Below are 20,662 nucleotides of genomic sequence, written 5' to 3' on the forward strand. Positions count from 1 at the left end.
AGGTGCCCTGAGACCAGCGACCCGTGGGCTTTGGCAGGCACTGAGGTTGGAATAGCATTTGCACGGTCTGGCCCCGCTAAGGAGTGAAAGTGGTGGTGACACCCCAAAGGGCAGCACTGGGAGCTAGAACTTGCCTTAGGGGCTTGGTAGCTTTGTGTTGAACAAGGGGAAAAAAGAAAAAAGAAGGTTGTTTAATTTGCAGAGCATTCAAGTCATACAATTGCCCGTGGGAAGGTCATTTTCTTGGAAAGTGCTGAGATGGTTCCTCTTTTGAAGGCAATTAGAGAAAGAGGAGGGGAGCTCCCATGCCATAATTCAGATTTGGGTACCTTGTCAGAGGTTTCCCATCACAATTTCTTCTGTGTGCAGAGGACAGTTGGCTTTTTTTTGTGTGTGTGTGTGTTTGGTTGGGTTTTTTTAAACTAAATAGTTACACTGTTTCAGATACCTGTCTAAAGACCTTGATGTTTACACTTGGTAATCCCATGGTAGCCAAAGAGAATTTATTTGTGACACACAGAGCCAAATCAAATACATGACTGTGGTAAATCACAGGTGGTAATAACCTTATCTCAGATCAGTTAGGCTGTCAGTTATCAGATCACTGCCCATGCCCAGTGCCTTTTTGGGTGAGAATCAACTCGGGTAGGTCCTGTGCCAAACGATGCATTGGATGGATGGTAACTATCCCAGCTGCTGTTGCTGTACCAGTGCTGCTCTTGCCACCATTAATAGCTATGAAGAAGCAGCAGAAAGGTGATGGCAGAGGAGAAAAACTTTTCCTAAAATTGAGCCAGAAATATGAGGTTAAAATACATACTCAAGAAGGTTTGTATCAGCTTTGCAGTTGTTGAGTATCAGCTTTTTTTTGTATTTATAGTAAAAGCTAGTCTTTGAACAAAAATATTTCTTCCCACTAAAAATATCTCATTGTGGGTTTTTTGCTTTCCCTAATTGGAAAAAAACCACACCCAAAATATTAAGAGCATAATTACGAGAAATGCATTTCTAGTAGAAATACTTATTAGAAAATATATTGTATTTATCAATATTTTTTACATCCCCTTATCTTAGGGACCTTATCTCAGTGCTTACAGTAGGAGCTGAGAGTTGTGTTTCACCCAGACTCTTTCTGGCTCAGCCTAAAGCAGAGTTGCTCAAGCTTTTGATTTTTTCCACATGGTAAAGGCCGAAACTTTGTCCCATAGAAAAGGTTTTCTAACACTGCATGGAAAGATCTTCTAACACTTTGAATGGATGCTATCCCCAATAAGATAAACCTTCTATCTAAAATATTTTCCAGCTCAGATTTTCCTCTGATGGAAAGATATCGAGTGATTCTTTCCATGCATTTGGGTAACAGGGTGAGAAATAACATTGTTAGAAACTCTTTGGGATCTTGAAATACAAAGACGCTATTATTCAGGTTGGGTTTTTTTTTTTAATGTCTTTGGATGAAAAGCGTGGGTCAGAAAGAGCCTGCAAGGTTATATACATCAACACCTCGCTGAGACATCAAGCTTGTGGAATTCTATATTGCCATGATTATGCTTTAAAGAATGCCCGAAAGAATTCTCTTCAGCTACTCAAACAAGTGCATGTACATCAGGTAGTCACAGGTCTTTGGGAAACAAACAGAAAAGTCCATCAAAAAAACCCTCCTTGGAGTTGGCCTATTTCCTGCAATTTTCTAACTAGTGTAAAGTAGCCAAAATCTGTGGTCTAGACTGGTTTGTTCTGCAGATTTTTTTTTTCTTGGGGATTTACAAACCACAGAGAGTTGGAATGGGTCAGAATAAATATTTGCTCATGCACCTACTGATTAGAGCTTTCAAAGTCCCCAATCTTGTTACAACACACATGTGAGCGTTAGCATTCACGTAGGTTAGGTAAATACAAGGGGTTTCCTCTCTACCCGCTTCCCCCCACCCCCAATTTCAGTTTAATGGAGACAACACTTTAAATGTGGTGTGTTTTTCTTTTGGTATCCCGCAGCATTTTCTGCCTGGCAATTCTCTAAGAGATTGTTATTGTACCAGAGAACGCATTTTTTAGAATCCTTTTTATCCCCCCCCCCCCGCCTTAATATCAACCATATTATCACTCATCTTGGAGCGCTTCATCACTGCTGTTTCGGAGTTGGAGATTTCTCCAAGTGTGATAGCAGCTGCAGCTAATAACATCAATTATACAACATTTAGGTTCCTGTTCTACTTTGACTGGAGGAAGTTCTTTACTGGGACATGCCATATAATTAATTGCCTTTTTTCTGCATGCAGACATTATATAAAGCTTTAGTCTTGCTGTCTCTGTGTAAGAACAGCAGTAAAAACATTCACTCACGCGAGCCACAACCCCACTTGTTAGGGTGGTTTAGGGTCCTGGGGTAAAAATGATTAAGTAAATGTGCATTAAAAAGGGTTTTGCTTGTCGGATCGTCCTACTGTCTATATGTTTGTAAAGAGAGTGGGTTGAGGTGCTAGCCTGATCCAAACTTTCTAATGGTTGATGGTTTTCTTATTAAAACACAAACAAAAAACGACTAGGTATGTCAGCTCTCTCCCTGGAGTTTTGCTAATACTGTCAGATCTATAGGCATTACCATCCTGCAGTAACTTTAAAAAAGAAAAAAAGATTTTAAAAGACTTTAAAAAAAAAATCCCACAAACAAAAAGGGCAGATTTTTTTGTAACCCATGTGCTCGCCACTGAGTCATAAACTAAACTCTGTGTCTGAGCAATTGAGCTGTTGACAACATTAAAAACACTTCAGGCATGACAAAAGATAAAAGACATATTTTAAGACCAAAATTTGAAATTGGTGGTGGGTATTTATTTAAATCCCTCTCTCTATATATATTTATCTTTACTAGAAGAGTCTTGATGTTTTTCTCCAAGGATGGCATGTGACCAGTCAAGGCAAGACAGGAGGGCATTACTAAGAGAGAAGGAGCGGAAAAATAAAATCAGTGATGACAAGGCTGGATTGGGTGGGGCAGAGAAATGCTGGGATAGCCAAACAGCCGGGACATGAATCGCAAAGAGTGAAGATATAGAAGCCAAATGTCTAAAAATTAATTTGTGGGCAAGCGACTCTGTGGAGAATTTTAACACCTTCTCTTGTGTTCATTTTAAATTCTGTCTCCAGGAACCTGATAATTTAAGGTCAAGATAAACTGAAAGCCAGAAATGCCTACACACTAGGCTGGTTTTTAAACCAACAAGGGTTATTAATTTCCTATTTGTTAACCTGAGGACTTTTGGAGTCAATTTATGTGCTGTTACTTTAAGACCATTTGTTTGTAGCTTTGATTTTTAAATGTCTAGAGCCCAAGGATTGCTTTGTGTATTTGGTGAAAGTGAGAAGGGGGGAAAAAAGAAGGGGGGGGGGGAAGTAGAACTTGGCAGAGGCTGTCTCTTTTCCTGCTGGATGTTTTTCAGGTGAACTACCCAGCTATGCTACTGTATTAAAGTCAGGCCAACTATGTGGAACTAAGGATTATTCCACAAATCCTGTTTTAATAGTTCTTTTAATGGTGTTTTTCCTCAAGTCTTACTTTTTCCCTAGGATTTCCCACCCTGACTGGGACTCTCCCATCTTTCCTAAAGCATTGCATCTCCTTGGCTTTTGACCGGGCTGAGCACTGTGCTCCGCGGGCGGGAAGAGGAGCTGCGTCCCCCGTGGGCCCGGCGCGGGGCTGCAGCCGCCGATGGCTTTATCAGATGGACAGAGACATTCCAAGTATGCTTCTGGTCACTGGGGAGTATGGGAATATAAAAAATAATGAAAAAGGAAGGCTTAGAGAAAAGCTGTTAGGCAAACTGGGGCTTTTTGTCAAGTTTTTTTTCTTATTTTAATTTATTTTTTTTTAAAGGGTGAAATTCTTTACCCCTGTGCAGATCGTTAAAGTTGTGTGATGTCATTTTCTTTTCTTTTTAAAGCCGTGTTTTGAGAAGCTGAAAGGCCGCAGGTTAGGTAAAACTCTTAATGACCATTTTGTGACCTCTGCTCCAGCTGCCCGCAGCGGCTGCAAATTTTTAAATGTCTGACGGCTGCTTGGTGCTCCTCAGCGTCGTTATATTGGTTGACAGCAGACAAGGTTTCAGAGGTAAAAAAGTCACCTCTCATATCGCACCCTGCTGGCAGGGCCAGTGGGCAGATTAAAAAATGGGATTCCGGGGGTTTGGTAGGGCAGGAGACCTCTGTTTTTAGGACTGAGGCACACCAGGAGCTCCCCCCCTGTCGGCTCCGGCTGCATCCCTCCTGTGGGTTGCACGGAGGGCGAATGTGCCCAGAGCTTGTCTTGTGTAAAGCAAGATCCCTGTGGTGCCAGGCGACACCCCGGCGCTTGCCAGGAGAGGGTTCTGGGGACATGTTGGGTAGGCTTGCCCCCTTCTGCTTTTCCAGAGCTTTGCTTCTGGCGGGTGCAAGACAGGCGGCAGGGAGCTTTGGCTGGAGCAGGCATGGCCAGTCCCATGTAACATGGCTCTCATGGAGGGGTGTGAACTTGGGGCTGTGCAGGGCATGGAGCAAGGCCACGACCTGCCTCAGAGGGGGAAGCGTGCACGGTGGGGACAAAAAGTGACACAGGGCAAGTGTGGAGAGAGCCCTTTGCAAGATGTTACTGCCTCAGAAGGAGGGGCAGCTACCTCACATTGCTGTAATTGCTGTAAAATATTCTGGGATTTCTTCTCTTGTTAAGTTTTCTTCAGTTTTCACGGTCACAGCTCTTGAGCGCTTCTCAGATGTGTTAGGGTTGCACAGTGAGAGCCCTAAGGGGCTTCACGGGCCATCTGCCTTGGCTGGAGAAGGCTGTGGAAACGGTGAGACTTTCCTTTTCCTTCTTCCATCGCTCTTTCCTTGTCCTTCACTCTCCTTCCCAGCCCTTTAATTTGTCCCTACGAGAAAAGTGTGCTGGGGAGTGGGGTTATGGACACCCTGCGGGCAGTCAGGCCCCTCGTTATCTGTGGGGGACGGGGACCATGTCTGCCTTTGCAGGTGATTGGGCAGAGTGGGAGAAGATCAGGGCAGACACTGCTGGGGCTCCTCATGTCTCCATTAAAGAGGGTTTGCTTTGCTTTGGGTCTCCTCTGACTGGAGGAGCTACAGGACCAAACATGACACCACACAAGTGTTGGTCAGAGCTTTCTGAAAGAAGAGTTTCCAACAGTCCCATGCTGCTGGGACCACAGGCTCCCCACAGGGCTCCTCCAGCGGGTGCCATGCCGCATGCTGCCCATTGGGCCTCCTCGTGTGGTGGTGGCATGCGCCTTCTGGGGGCTCTGCTGCCATGGCCCCTGTGAGGCCTCATCATCTGCAAATGAGCAGGAACTGAAATGAGTCGTGGCTGTGGCATGAGCCCTCGGTGCGCTCCCCCTCATCCCCGGCCTGAGGGAGCATCTCCTGAGCCTTCAGGGAGCCCAGCACAGTACGGCCAGGGCAGAAGGCACAGGGGGTTGTCCTGGTGCCATGGTGGTGCCCAGCCCTAGCGGTGGTTGGGAGCCTCCCATCCTGGTGACATGCTGGGGCCACTTCCTCCAGATCGGTGTGCTGAGCCGGCACGCAGTAAATGGAGGCAGCAAGGTGGGGTTCAATTCCAAACCATGCTGCTCCTTGGACAAATATATATGGCCAGGAATAATAATCTTTAGATAATTCACGTGTCTTGAACCACTTCGCGCATTCGCTCTCCTCAGTCTTCAGAGCTGTGTTGTCCTCTTGCCTTGAGTCTCCCGGGGAGTGTTTGCTCTGTAGTTGTGTGGAACGTTGGGAACTTGTGGCATCTCCCCAGACCATGATTTTACTTGTTTTATCCCTGCTGTCACTTTCTGCCCTCCTTAGTTGCAGGACTTCCTCCTTTCTCATGTCTTCTCTTTTCCCTGGCCGATACCAAGTGTGACGTCCTTCGTGCTCTCTCACAGAGCACCCTGCCAGTTCCTCAAAGCCCGTGCTCTTCGGAGGTCCTTTGACTGGATGCTGCTTAATGCAGTCATTTGAAATTGGAACCCTGTGTTAAATACTAAACTAAATAATAAGTGACGCAACAGCATTTCATGGTGTCCGCTGGAGTCACAAGTCACGTCAGCGATGCTACCCTTGCAGTGTGGTGGTGTGGGCTTCAGGACAGCATGACAAGCTCTGAAGCACGGCTGTTTTTTTTTCTGTGTATTGGTGTCTCGAGTGGTGGATTAAGCTTTTTCAACAATTTATAAAACCTCAAGCGCTCTGGGCAGTATTTTTTACAGGTGTGTAAAAGTGTTTGCGTTGTGGTCAGGAGAGATCTTTCTCAGCTGGGCTATTAAATGAAAAGCTGAAACCTGCCTGTGATGCTGAGATGAGTGCTCAACAAAATGAAAGCATGCAACTTAACTTGCAAACATTTTTATGTTGCCTGCTTTCCTGCTTGCTGCTGGTTGATTCACAGTCTTACTGATAAACATAAAACTCGCCCTGTGAAAAAAGCGAAGAGGGAAATGCCCACAAATTAAAAAAAACTTTCCCACTTTGCACAACCTTGATTTTGAAATTTAACTCAAATGTGCAAGTGAATTGGTTTGGACTGCCTTAAACTCCTGCGGAAGGGCGGATAATTTTGAGAGATGATGCCAGATAAGCCAGGCAACTGCTACACCATTTAAAAAATCCTGAAAACGTTTCCAGACCCAGTCGGTGAGCCTGGGGCAGCTGCGCACTTACAGGGAGCTGTGTGCCTGCGGCAATGCCAGCAGGAAATGCGATGTGACCCGTGGCGAGCCTGGAGGGTGGGAAACGCTGCGAGCAGAAGATTTTCACAGGTAGTTCTAAGTGTCCCGGGCAGTTACTGCGTGGGCTTGGACACAGGAGCAGACATAAAGCCAAGGGAGCAAACAGGAGCCTTAGGAGCATCCTCTTCCCTCCACGTGCATAGCTGCTCAGGACTTCCTATCGTGTGTCCCTGCCGCCAGGCTGACAGCACCGCCTTCTCCCATGAACGCTGGGTCTGCCAGCATGAAAACTGGCTGTGAAGTAGAAATGTTTTTTGGAAAGCATAATATTATTTTAATCATAAATTATTTGGAAACTCAATACAGAAATAGCTTCAGATCACTTCTTCCAGAGGAGTGTTTTTGCAGTCAGGGTCTTTATCAACTTCTCAGTGGGAACTGTATTAATATTGCCACAAAAATGCACACAGTAGTGCCTTTGATAAAGCAATTTGGCATCTCTTAAGCAGAAAGATGTTTTGTTTTCCTAAGATACAGCACTGTTTCCAGTGCAGGGACCTGCCATATGTGCCAGCATATGGAAAGAAAACACCAGTTTTGTTAACATTTGTGTTCGGAAGCCATGGGGAGGGGACATAGGAGGTGGCTGCCTTTGCAGCTGCAAAGCAATCTCTGTTATTGCATGGGGGACAGCACAGGAAGCCCAAAAGTGAGTGCTGGTGGTGGAGATGGCAGTGGCCTGCAGTCAGCCTCCCAGCCCTCGCTCCCCCCCTGAGCACTCTGCCAAGGGCTCTCCTCCTCCTCACCGTCGCTTTAGCTCTTCCCATCATGTGCTGGGGTGAGGCTGGTCCCCACTGCTGCCTGCCTCCCAGTGTAGAGTGGGAAAGCTTTATGGGCCATACAGTAGGCATCTTTGTGGATACTGTGAAAATGCCTTTTAGTACTTGCTGTTGTCCCGTGGGTATTAAATATTTGGTTAGTGCATTATTTTGATTTTTAGACTGCCTTTGGTTCGAGAATCCTGAAAGGAAGCTGTTGTGCAACTGTTTTAATCTGATTTTACAAGCCGATTCCAGCTTGATTCCCAGCACAAAGAAACAAAGAGCTCAGCTGTATTATTCGTCCAAAAGTAAAAGGCCTTCCTCCTTTGAAGATCTTCTGTAGAGTGTTATGTTTAGAGAGTGATTTGCTATTGTTTAAATTTAATCTCCGTAATTACATTGGGATTGGATTAATGACGGGTTGGTTTTCTGAGTCATTCTTTGCTGGCAATCACAGCTATTAAGCATAAAGCCAGGTCTTCATTGGATGTAAACTGGCATTGCTCCACTGAAGTTAGTGGAATAATTCCACTTTATATTGTGGCGGCTCAGATGTGATATTATAGCTGTTTCGAAGAAAGCACCCTTTTGGTGTTTGATGGCCTTGAATCATCTTATTTTTAAGCTGTCTAGGCATTAACTTCCAATTGCATTATATTTACGGTAGCACAGCTAGCCCTTGTCTGTAGATCACCTCAGCTGGACTCAGAGGGATCAACAAAAGGTGCAATGCCAGATTCAGTCATAAGTATCTTGACTTTTTTTCTGTTTAAAAACTGCTTTTAATCACCAAAAGTGTGAGCAGTTGTAAGCGGGAAAAGTTAATTACTTACGTCCAGTGAGCTTTTGCATGCTCTTACCTATCAGAATAAACCTTGGTCTGTTTGTTGGGGATGCTGTACTGCAAATCCGGGGGAAATGCCTGGGAGGCAGAGGGACTGCTCCTTTTTTTTTTGTTATTTTTGCTCATTCTTCTTTTCAGAAGGGGATGAGGAGGGAGGGAGGGACTTGGGGAGACCTGGCATTTAGGAGAGCGGCAGCAGGAGCAGTAGGGAGCACACTCGATGTAGGGGATGGATCTGTCACCATGATCGGGGTGACAGAAACATCCTTTTCTTAGAGACCCTGAGGGGCTGTGTAGAGTTGCTGTGACCGTGGAAGGTATTTGAAGTTGCTAGGCTGAGAGCAAGGTGTCACCAAGGATGTCTCCCACCCTTGCACATGTTGGGCAGGGGAGGATTTGCTTTCAGACCTTTTATTTTAATGTCTGACCTGAGTTTCTTCTGTTTTAAAGAATTTTCTTGCTCACTATTTACGAAATGGGGTGCTAATAAATCTTAGTTTGGAGAATGGGAGGGCTTTGCTTTCTTTTAGGTCCTTACTGTAAAGAGAAAGTGGCCAGTCCTACCTCTAAGCAGTATCGGATGTAGGGTGCCACTGCAGTGGGTTAGGCCACGGGTCTCTTTAGCCTGGTATCCAACTGACAGTGGCATATACTGTAAGTGTGAAAACCAGACAGCAGTGATCCTTTCTTTCCCTGATGCATCTTCACTACTTCCAGGAGCCATCTGTTTTTGCTACTGGCCTGCTGTTGCACCTGCAGGTCCACTCAGTACAATTTAATTTCTGTTTCCTTGTTAACCAGCAGAAAGTAGATGTGAAGACTTTTAGTCTTACGTTCTTCCCATTTTAAGATGTTAAACTGGTACCTCATACTCTTTGGGTTGTACTCTGCTCTTTTTTACACAGTATTTAGAAAATACTGCTTATTTTAGTAATAAAGGTCAGCTTTAATCTTTGGTAGTAAGACTGCTTCTACAGTTGTGATTGTCTGCCAGTGAGGCAGGACAGTTTGGGAGACTTGGTGTCTTTTTTTTAGATTGACCTGATAGATGTGGAAAATACAGACAAGCCTTCAGGCGTATCCTGGGCATCTCTTCAGAGTAAAAAGGATGTGCTGCGGGTCTCATATGTGTAGATCCCTGTGTCTGATGGTCTAGATAAACACTTCTTTTGAAATAGGAGGCAAATCGCAAGACCCAAATGAAGACTGAATTTTACGCTGAAGTCGGACATCCCTCAGTTTGGATGCGCAAAAGGCTTGCATGCCCGAAAGCTCGTCTTCTGTCCTCCCCCACTGTGTCAGATAGTCTTACAGAACTACTACTAACTTCTATATTAATCCTGCCCTGTATTTTGATTCTTACTGCCTTTTGCTTCTTTCTACAACAACTGTGACCAAGGTTGAGGACTTTTTTTAAGCTTACATATATTTTGTCCTGTGTAAACTATTGACAGCTGTTATTGAAGAAATTCTGGTGACGCAGCTGTAAGGTTGCAGCAGTAGATCAGTCATATATGTACATGGTCCTTTTATTAGAGGGGACTGCTGAAGCTGTGGTAATGCTTAAAGTATTTGGGGCCTAATCCACTGCTTCATTGCTCCAGATGTGATAAATGCTGTTGACTTAATGCAGAAATTGGTGATGTAAAATGGAGAAACTGCCTCTCTGCTTCTTATGTAGCTATGGTGGAGAATCTCCTGTTTCCAACTCCAGTTTTCAAGACCTTTCTCATTTTGTTAGGGAGGGGGTCATGCATGAAGGCCGAGAAGAAATTAGTAGGAATGGCTATATTTGTACTCAAACTGAACTCATGAACACTTGTGCAAAACTGACTCAGCATAAGCAGGCAATGAATACTGGTTGCTTTTGCTGGAGTGTGGTTCCAGTGATCCTGCAAAACCAAGTCATCCGAGTTATCATTGAAGCTCTCGGGGTGCAAACGAAGTTTCAGCCTTGCTGGGAACAGGACGGATGCAGACTGTCCCATCTCAACTAGTCGTATCTCATTCATTTGTGACCCCACTCCTTCTCTGCCCCCTCAAGAAGCCAGGTTGCTGTAGAAGTTGTAATTATTTATATAGACAAGACATTAAAAAGGTTGCTTTTGGAGCTCTAGGTTTTGACTATACATGTTAGTACTTTTGGCTTTAGCTCGTAGAGCTAAAGATTTTCTTAAGCCACCATTGAGATTCTCACCTGAGCACCTCATCTAATGCTTTTCTCAACAGCTGGGAACTGGAGAAAACCACTGAATATTGTGACACTTGGCGCTGCTGTTCTGAGTGTGCTGCTCGGGAAAGACTGTTGTCTTGTTGTTTCTGCATATCAGTTACTTTAGATCCAAAAAGAAATGCTGAAAATTCCTACGCACAAGGAGAGTTTATTTCCATGACTGTCATTAGAGTTACATTTCCTTTGGTCCAAGGTGTATGTGGCACAGTCAAATGGAAGTAAAATGGTAGACTTACCAAAATAGATGCATTGTGTTAATTTCTTAATGAATTTTTTTTTTGTGTGTAGTGTTTTTAAAATAACAAGTATTGTAAGCAGTATGTTATTTTTAAACCAAGGACATTTTGTGCTGAAATTGGCTATTGCAACACTGGGTTAGAATTAGAATACACAAAATTCAAAACCACAGTAACCCTAATTCTGCCATTTTTGCCTTTTTAACCGCTCAACAATAGCGTTGTATTTGTACAGTATTTAAAAATATTTGTTAAAGGGAATGCGAAGAGCTACTGTCAGGCTTCTCTGTTAACTGTTTGTGCATGCTGTAGTGAAAATTGAGGGGTGAGTACTCTGTGTGTCAACAGCTCAGACTTTCCTTTGTGTTGCAAGTGAAGGAGCAGCTGAAGCTCCAGCCAGGATGGGGGCAGAGACCTGCATGGTGGAACAGACAGTGCCTTTGGCTCAGAAGACAAGCACTCACGATGGGCTAAAGCCTCTCTGCCATCTCCTTTCCCCTGGTATGTGCGTACCTGGATCTGTAGTCTCCAAGGAGCTACTCCGGCAAACGAGTAATAATGTTCAGGATAAAATAGTCTGACCACGAGGATGAATTCTATGCAACTGTAGTTTGTGTCATGACCCTACAGTCCCTGGTTTGCCTGGCTTGGTCCTGGCATGTGGGCCTCACTGGGGAGAGGTTATGGGAGGCCAGCACAGCCCAAGCTGCTGCTTTCAACCTGTCCTGGCCATGAGCTGCCTGACTTTCGCTGCAAGGGCTTTGTGCAGCTGGGACATGCATGTGTCCATCTTTGGACAGAAGTTAGCTCTGGATTTCACATGTCACTGATCACACCAACCTGAACGGATACATGTGGGGAAAAAATAACAAAACAAAAAACCAGAAAGCATCTTGAGAAATTATTTCTCCTTTTTGCTGTTGCCTTGCGTTTTGGCATGCGCTATCTGCATTTTGACTAAGAGATCATCTGGCGCGTTGTAATGTGGTAGCAATACAGACTGGGTAATCCTGGGAACCGGCAGCTTGGATCTTGCCTTTCCAAATTTTACTGCTCTAAAACTTGATGACTTTGTTAAAAATGAACAGTTTCCAGGGGGTAAAAAGCCCCCAGAGAAGAACTGTTGGCATTTTATATTTTTAAGCTGTCTTACTGAATGAAAACAGTTGATTATTAACTTGATGGAGTGACAATGAGTATATAGAACTTAAATATCTCACCACTCCCACAAAGAAAAAAACCGACTCTCCATTGTATCATGGGAAGATACATAGCCAGAAAAACTTTCCAACTCGTTAAACTTTTATACTTGCTTCATACTAGCTTAATGTAGGCTTTTTTCCATCCTGTGATGTTGTAGGGACATTTCTGAATGCAGCTGAGGAGGACACCATCAATTTAGCAGTATTTCTTTCTGAACGTGCCTTTCTTATAACAGAAGAAGCTGAATTACTTAATCCGAAGAATTAAAAAAAGGTTTCCTTGTTTGTGTGTTTCAAGTTGTTTATTCTGCCAAGCCTGATAACGAAATCAGTCTGAAAGTTTCCCCTGCAACCAGTTTAGTCAGCTTCTGTGATTGTGTGGGTGTTGTGGGTATTCAGACAAGGACAGGGATAAAGGAAGAAAGTTCTAAAAAAACAGGAAAAAGCTATTGTAAATGTATCGGGCAAGTTACAAACTGGGGAAGGGTACTTGGAGTCTAGCGTTGTACCTGCAGCTACTTTTGATGCTCTCTGGTAGATGTTTTGGTGGGTTTTTCTTGTGGCTTGTGTTTGACTCTTTAGAAGAGGGGTAGGGGAAAATACTGATTTAAGGGACTAGAGTCTGGTTATATTACTTTTAAACTTTGTAGTGGAGATGGGTGGAGGTCAAGCTGCTGTAGCTGACTTGAGGTTGGAAAGGAACAGCAAAACATGATGTTTGGGCTCATTTTGAGCCCCGTGCCGGGTGGGACATCTCTGCGCTCTCCCTCGTGTGCTTGGTGAGGCCATATCGCATCTTGACATGGGGCCATAGCTGGCAGGAAGCATCGAATATTCCCTTTGCTGTTTCTCTCCAGTGTAATTTTAGTTTTCTGGCACCCTGATGGGTGTTCATCCTGGTTGTGTCCTTCCCCTTGCTCTTCCTGATCCTCCTTTATCACCCTCAGCTGTGAGCCCAGGCAAAAGCGGCCTCGCTGCCTCTTGCCTGCAGGTCAGCTCGTCCCCATGATGGCGTGGGAGGGGATGTGGGTTTCAGCTGCTCATTACAGCTGCGAGCAAGGACTTTGCAAGTTCTAAATTGAGGATTGTTGCTTCATACGTGTGTCTCTCCAAACCCATGGATTTAGACATTCCCTCACCATTAATTACATCCTCTTGTCTTGTAGCAGTAAAAAGGACAAGGTGAGCACGTCGTCCTGTTGCAAGGAGCCGAACGCGGCTTCTTTTTGCTTGGATGCTTGTGAGTTTCTGAAAGTACATGGCCGTTCTGTTTTGGGAAGTGTGTCCTGCAGCTCTCACCTTGAGGTGTGGAGTAACCAGGGAGCTCGGGCCCCTTCTTGGAGGGCTTACGTGTGAGTGACGCCAATGAGTTCAGCACTTGCCAGAGTCATTCCCAGTTAAAAGCAGAGCTGGATGCTTCAAAGGAAAGCCCAGATCACCAATAACTGATGGCCAGCAAGGTAATTCCAAGGTGGCACTGGAAGTGAGCAGTTTGCCTTGGTGCAATCTCTGGTGGAGATGCTGGGCGTCACCACCTCATTTCTGGAAGCCATAGGGTCTGGTCACCCGTGTTTGTCAGTCATTTGACATCTAAGCTGCTCAGACAGATGCAATGCGAGACTGCCACAATTGGCAGCGGCATCTGGCTCTGACAGAGCTTTGCAAAGTTGCCTGTTTGCTCCGTGGCAGCTCTTAACACAGCATCTCCAAGTGCGGTGTCCCACAAAATGCTCGGCAGCAGTCATGCGGAGGTGAAAAGATTTCCAGGCGAGCTTCAAAGAGAAGGATGTGACTAACTGTCTCGCAGGGAGCCAGGACATGGACCCAGCCAGATGAGGCAGCTTACATGAAAGGGCTGCCAAAGGAAAGGGAGAGGACACAGACGGAACTGGGACTGGGGGATGAGGAGGGATAGGCAGTTGGGAAAGGTAGAGGGGAAAATCTCTGTGGGCTGTTTCCAGTGGCCGGGAGATGTATCTGCTCTCCGGGGAGGTAACCTGTGGGAAAAGCGACGAACCTCAAGCACGTTGGCTGTCATTCCTGGCTCTGCTGCAAGCCTCCGCTGCCTGTCCTTGGACCAGTCGCTCTCCCGGTGACTCAGTATCCCAGCTGTAAAACGAGTATTGCTGCTTACCTCATGGGATGTTGTGAGGGTAGTCTCGTGGATGCCTTTGCCATTTGATGTATTAAGGGGGGGAGCAACAAAAAAGTGAGCACAAAGACAGATGTGAAAAGGGATATGCACTTTCCTCGCCCCCTTCTCTGAATGTAATCACATCCCTGATGATAATATAACGGTGATTTATTCATCATTGACATATACTCCTTCAGTTGCACTGGTGGGAACAGTTTTTTGGTTTTACTTTTTTTCCCCTCAAAGATGTAATTTTGTATGTTTATATGGGATGTTAATGTTTTAAGCAATTTCCAATAGAAAATTAGAAGAAATAATGAACAATAAATCAAAGTCAGACTAAACCAAGATGTTATAAAGTAATACAAGAGTGGGACTAGAAGTAGAGTTTGCAAAGGGGGCCTCCAACAGAGAAAATGCAAATCCTGAGGCCTGAAGAAGGAGAGGTTCTGGTTTGCATCTGTCTTAATGTTCATACCTGATAGCATACCTGAGGAGAGCTAGAAAGCAGGGGGACAGAAAGGGCCAGAAAGCAAAAGGGCTCACTCCTCAGCTCTGTCATTCTCAAATAAACTTCTGCAAAAAGAAGGGGAGTTCCAGTTAACTTTAACCTTGGAATGAATGTCACACTAATCTTACTCTGCTCACAAGGCAGTCTGACAGCTAACACACAAATGTGGGAGCCAGAAAACAGCAGATTTTAGGACAGTTAGAGAATTGGTTGACGTGGTACTAACACTTAGTTCTGTCTGTGCCTTTGTGTGCTAAAGCAAAATGGAGGCAATTGTCTCCTCTGTTGGAAAAGGGGCGCAAGGTTTAAGGAAACGCCATAAAGAACATGGAGATCCACAGGTGGAAAATGCTGGGGGAGGTCACAGCTTCAGAGTTTAACACAGGAGCAAAATGCATGGTCATATTTCACCTGTCAAAGCTGTTTTTTCTTTAAAAAATAAGAAATCTCAGAGGCATTGGCTAGAGAAGAGGAACATTCATCTTTTCTTAGTACTGTATTTGAAAGACTTTAGTTGCATAAGCTTTCCTGGGACTTGCCAAAGTTATCTTTGGAGAAAAATTAGGATTCTTGGTTTTTTTAAGGAACAGGTGTCAGCATGTGGAAACCCTTTGTTGTTAAATTTTAGTCATGGTTCCTTTTTTCCTTTTCTTTCTTTTTCCCATCTGCAGTTGAGTATGACAAGGAGTTCACGCCTCACCAGCGGCACCACAAGGAGTTCAAATTTAATTTGTCCCAGATTCCTGAGGGCGAGGCTGTCACAGCTGCTGAGTTTCGGATCTACAAGGACTGTGTTGTGGGGAGCTTTAAAAACCAAACCTTCCTTATCAGCATCTACCAAGTGCTGCAGGAACATCAGAACAGGTACGCAAGAGGGACCTCACTCTGTGCCACCAGCTGCTGTCCTGGGGAAGGCTGAGCTTGTGCATTCATGTTGAGTGGACTGCTAAATGAGTATCAGTTTTGTTCACATTAACAGAGTGATGTTATTGCCTGGTCCTTTCCTCATGGGAAATGGGCATAGTAGAGTGGAAAATGGAAAACTTCTGGAAAACTTCTCAGCCAGAGAAAGTCCACGGTATTGTAGCCTAGGGTGTCACTTAGGTGCAACCTTTGTGTTGTCTTTAAATAAAGAATCTGTTGTGAGGCAGTAGATTTTTTTAAACCAAAGCTGTTACGCCGGCATTGCTCTTGTGCACTGAAATACCCATATCCCCTTTCAACTTAATACTACCAGCATAAAAAGCATAGTCTGTTGGAATGATACTGGTAATTAGTGCAGACTTGACCTGCTCTCAGCTGGACTTAATACTGAAGTAAATAAAGCGGAAGAAAATTCAGCATTTTGACCACAGGTACAAAATCACTCCTGGGCTTTCAGTGGCAAGGTAAGAGGCAAAAGAGAGAGAGGCAGGGTAGAAACTGACACACAAAAATCCAAACAAGTGTAAATGGAGTGATTGGTTTTAAAAGGGTAATGTTTCAGATGGGGGAATCATGTAAGCCTAAAAGATGGAAATACATGGTCAATTAAATGTTAGAGTCATGCTGTGCTACAAAAGTGTTTCATTACTTCTCCTGAAACGTGTCAGGACTGTAACTGTTCCTCTGCTGCAGGCAGAGAAACAGAAATCAGAAACAGCAGTCCTTGAAAAAGCTCCACCACTTCTCTCTATGAAGCTTTCCTGGGTGTTTTCCTTTCTGGTCCTTCTTTCTCCAGCCTTTCCATTGATACCATTTGGGGGGATCTGCCTTTGATGATTTGCTGTTGTGAGGGCAACATCAAATAGCTAGTGGTTATTCTGTGGGGACTGTGGCCTCTGGGGAAATGGAGATAAATACTTGGGTATACAGGTGATGGGGAAGAAGGTGTTAGTTTTAGAAGATCAGTGTTCCCTTTGTGCCTTGAGCTGTGGGTTGCTGCAGTGCTTCCTGGAGTAACATGCTTGCTGGTTAGGATGTACCTCAGTGCCCATTTGAAGAGCTGATGGAAGTCCAGATGGTCATGCAGATTTCATAGATGTTAGCTATATTGTTCATTCAGAGCCACGTTAAATAAAAAATGGTGAGTATTGGTCTGGAGCTGGAGGAAAACCTCTGACAAGTGTCTGTGGAAGCAATCGATACGCTACTCTCTGATGGTCACCAAAGCAGGGCACGGAGTAGGAGAACTGTCAACTTTTATGTGTATATAACATTTTTTCAGAGTAAACTGAGCGAGCCAGTAAAGCACTGCGGGACAGAGAATAAAGTACAGGATACGGCCCCTACCATACCGGGTTCCTAACAAATTTGCAAACTCTTGGTTCCAAAAGTGGCTGTGTGCAGCAATGATGCTGGCACCTCATATCTTTGTTTCAAATACCATGCTAGAAACATGCCAAAATCAGGTTGCACTGTGAAGCTATGATGCATGTCTTTTGGCACTGGGTGCTGTGGCATCTGCACATGCTGGGCATCACTGGGTGCTAGAGACTTCCCTACGAACAGAGCAGAGGTAGCAGCTTGGATGGGGATCACCAGGGTGGTCTCTTTCTCCAGAGCTAGTGAGTATTTTGGGTCTGTCAGTTCCCTTCCGTCACGTTCCTCCTGCCGCTGCTGGCGGCCGTGCCGAGGGGATCCCGCTGTTGGAACTGGGAATCGTAAAGCGGCTTCCTCCAGGTCCAGACTGCCAGCAATTCGCCGTCCCTCCTGACACGGGCTAGGCGTGAACCGCTGACCCAGGGATGAGTGTCTGTAGTTCATTACTAACCTCTGAGTCATCCAGTCCCTCAAGGCTCCCTTTTTGTTTCTTTTTCTTCTTTATTTATTTATTTTCACTGGTGGGAAGGAGGGAGAAGTTTGGCTAAAGAAACTTGTGCTTCAGATGAGTCTGCGGGACGTGTCGCATCATCTGCGCAGAGGTGGGCAAAACGTGGCTCACGGATTCTTGCAGTTGTAAAAAGGACATGCCTTTTTTCACCCTTGTCCTTTCAGCTTAAAGGCCTTTCTCATGTACATATAAAATGTAAAAGCACATATGAAAACATGTGTGCTTGTGTATAAATGTGTGGATATATACGTATTATCTGTATGTATCCATGTTTAAAAGTATATATATTTTAATTTTCCTCTATATTAATTGTCCTCTATATATTAAAAATATGCAGCTGTTAGAAGACAGTTAAGGTCTTATTAGGAGCTGCTTCCCACTCCTCAGCGTTACTTTCAGTTGAGATTCTGACTCCATAGGCTGCTACAGATTTAAACGTGCTGGTGACCTGGATGGACTTTGGCCTGTAAACATTCTTGAAAACAAATAGTAAAAAGTTGTATTTAGCTGTTCACTAATATCTCTGCATGGAGGGGAAAAATGCCTCAGATTCTTCTGGTATGCCTTAAGGAGCTGTATTCTTTGAGTGGATTTGGTTTTTGATCATCAATTCAGTTACTTTTACTGGGGGCGGGGCAGAAATCAAAAGGGTTTTTTTCTTCCCCCTTTTTCTCAGTGGATTAATTTGGAATACAATGTTTTATTTTACTGTTGAGAACGCTAGAAGGTTAAATTAGAAAAACAAAGGCACTTTTTTTGAAAAAACTTGAAAAATATGTGTAAGGCTTCTGTTGCATTTTAGCAGACATCTTATGAGCCAGAAAATAACAGCTGCCTTTGACTTAAAAAAAAAAAAATACTGACAAAATTTGTGTCACACTTCCTTTGGACTGATGGTTTGTGTAACAGCTTGATATTTCCTGACATTTGATGACATTTTATTGCATAAGAAGAGTCTGTACAGATCTTGAAGTCTAGCTGGGTGAACTAGCAGGTGACACAGAAGGAGTTGATGTAGCACCTTTTTTCATCTTGTTCTGCTGACAAATATTCCTTCTGGTCAGGAAAATTCATCTCTGAAGGCCACAGAAGGTGCCTGTTCAGTCAGCATTAGCAGTCTCCAGAGAAAGTTCAAAGACACCATGTTAATCTTGGCTTATATGAGGTTAACAGTTGTCTGAGGCGATTATTGGTAGCTAATAAAATACTTTTAGGCGCAAGTAATTCTTAACAGGGCATGTATGGATTTAAAACAACAGACTGCAAGAGAAAGGCAGTGTGCACCTCTGAGGGAAAAATTATAAATAAAAAGAAACCTGCCCACTCTTCTCAAAGAAATGAGTTTGGGAAGGCGGGAGAGAAGAGGAAGCTTCAGTAAATACAAATCTTCACCAAAGCTCGGAGCCTGGAAGTATCCCTTGGCTCCAGTTAAGAGTAATGAAGTGGCTTAATTCAGTATTACTTGAGCAAAGAAAAAAAAAGCGCTCATCTGGACCATAAGAGCATAAACATGTTACTCCAGCCCAGATGTGCGTGCTGCTGCATGGAATTGCACGGCACTGCTGGCCGTTCCCTGATGGCTAAAGACAAAACCAAGCCTGAGGCTAAGGTTTCTACCAGTCACGGAATTATCAAACTGATTTTTGCCACTGTAGGCAAGGATAAAAGCAAGGATTATATGGGCCCATTCGAGACTGTGTCCTAGATAGGGGTGTATGCAGAGGGACCACAAACGATTGGAGATCAGTGCTGATTGAAACAGCATAAGACCTTCGGGGAAAAATTTGACCCTCTCCTTGTTCAAAGCCATCAGAAATATGAAAATGATACTGGTGGAGACTCCAGGCAGTGAAACGCACATTGAGGACAGTGTGGTCTAAGTAAATTCCCTCTTTAAACAGAAAACATTTTTAATACTGACTCACTTGTGTCAGTAATATTTTCATCTTCCCATTCCTTCCACCCTTTCATAAGGTAAAAAAAATAGTGCCTAGAAACTAGGCTTTTGTTTTCTAACTAAACCACAGTTAACGGCCAGATTTTGTCGTAACACTGACCGCTGGAGTTGTCAGTGGGATGCTGCGAAGAGATCAATGAAATCGGGATAAGGTCAAGCTTGTAGCGAGCCATCAGCGGTATGCGTTTCGGCTTGTGTGGAGAACAGGCTTCACCAAACAGGGCTGAGGTGACGTCTGGTTTGCTCTGAGGGGGATGACTCCGCATTTTGAAACGGGCTGTGGGCTGTAGGGGCTGATGGTGGGAGGAGGAACAGGCCGTACTTATGCTGGATGCTGCTGCCCGTCAGCTTCTGACCCCCCAGAGTCTAAGAGACTGTGCTGTTTGAAGGCTAGGGTGGGATTATTTTTCTTCTTCTTTTTTTTTTTTTTTTTCCTTTGGTACGTGCAGAAAGTGGGGAGATTTGCCAAAGCACCGGTTTAGGAAGACAAGTGGCATCAGCTTCCAGGTGCTTGTTCCACCTTGGCTGTATCTGAGGGAGTGTTTAGTTTCAGCAGGCAGGAGCTGCACAGCCTCGACTCTCCTCCCTTCGGTGGTACCGATGCATGGCTAAACCCTGCGCGTGGGCTTGTTTCTAAGGTGTAGCACTGATTTTGCGGAAGGACCAGCAAAGCCCTCTGTGCCTACTGATACCTCTTGGGAGCAGATTGCCATGTAAGCGAGGGAAGGGAAGGGAAGAAATGAGTTTGCCCCTGGAAACAGCCCATTAATTTCTTTTTCTTTCTTGAAACTTCCTTGCTCTCACCCAGAGGGTTGTCAGGTCAGGACTAGAGAAGGCAGTTTACAGTTGATCAAAGATGTTAGTGCTTGGTTTGGATCATCAGTATGTTTTCAAGTGTAAATATCCTGTTAGTGCAGACCTCAAAACACTCCCACACTGTCCAAACAACTGATCTATGAAAAACACAGTGGCCTGTGTTAGTGATCAAAGGAAGATACGGTACCTTAATGGTCAAAGTTTATTAAACAGTTTCATTTGCACCCAGAATGAAATATGAGGACTTGATGTGCAGAAAGATTCCTCCTCTATGATAAGACACGTGTGGACATAGGTGTGCCCTGCAGAGCGACTGCCCGGGGAGTAAGTTCTTCTACTGAACACAATTCCTTAAGGGTTAAGGTGCTTGTTGGTTTTAGGTGCCAGTTACA

General features: G+C 44.5%; 1 protein-coding gene across 1 annotated transcript in view; it reads left to right on the top strand.

The window, feature by feature from the left end:
- The window catches only part of BMP6 (bone morphogenetic protein 6), a gene marked incomplete at its 3' end in the record, with an annotated part of 94,751 nt that overhangs the window by 54,005 nt on the left and 20,084 nt on the right, over positions 1–20,662 (top strand). The window contains exon 2 of the mRNA XM_081996615.1: positions 15,357–15,549. Within this exon, the coding sequence (XP_081852741.1) occupies positions 15,357–15,549 (193 nt within the window). The remainder of the gene's footprint in view (positions 1–15,356; positions 15,550–20,662) is intronic.

Source organism: Phaethon aethereus (genome assembly GCF_964289735.1).
Source record: "Phaethon aethereus genome assembly, chromosome: 2".
Taxonomy (NCBI): domain Eukaryota; kingdom Metazoa; phylum Chordata; class Aves; order Phaethontiformes; family Phaethontidae; genus Phaethon; species Phaethon aethereus.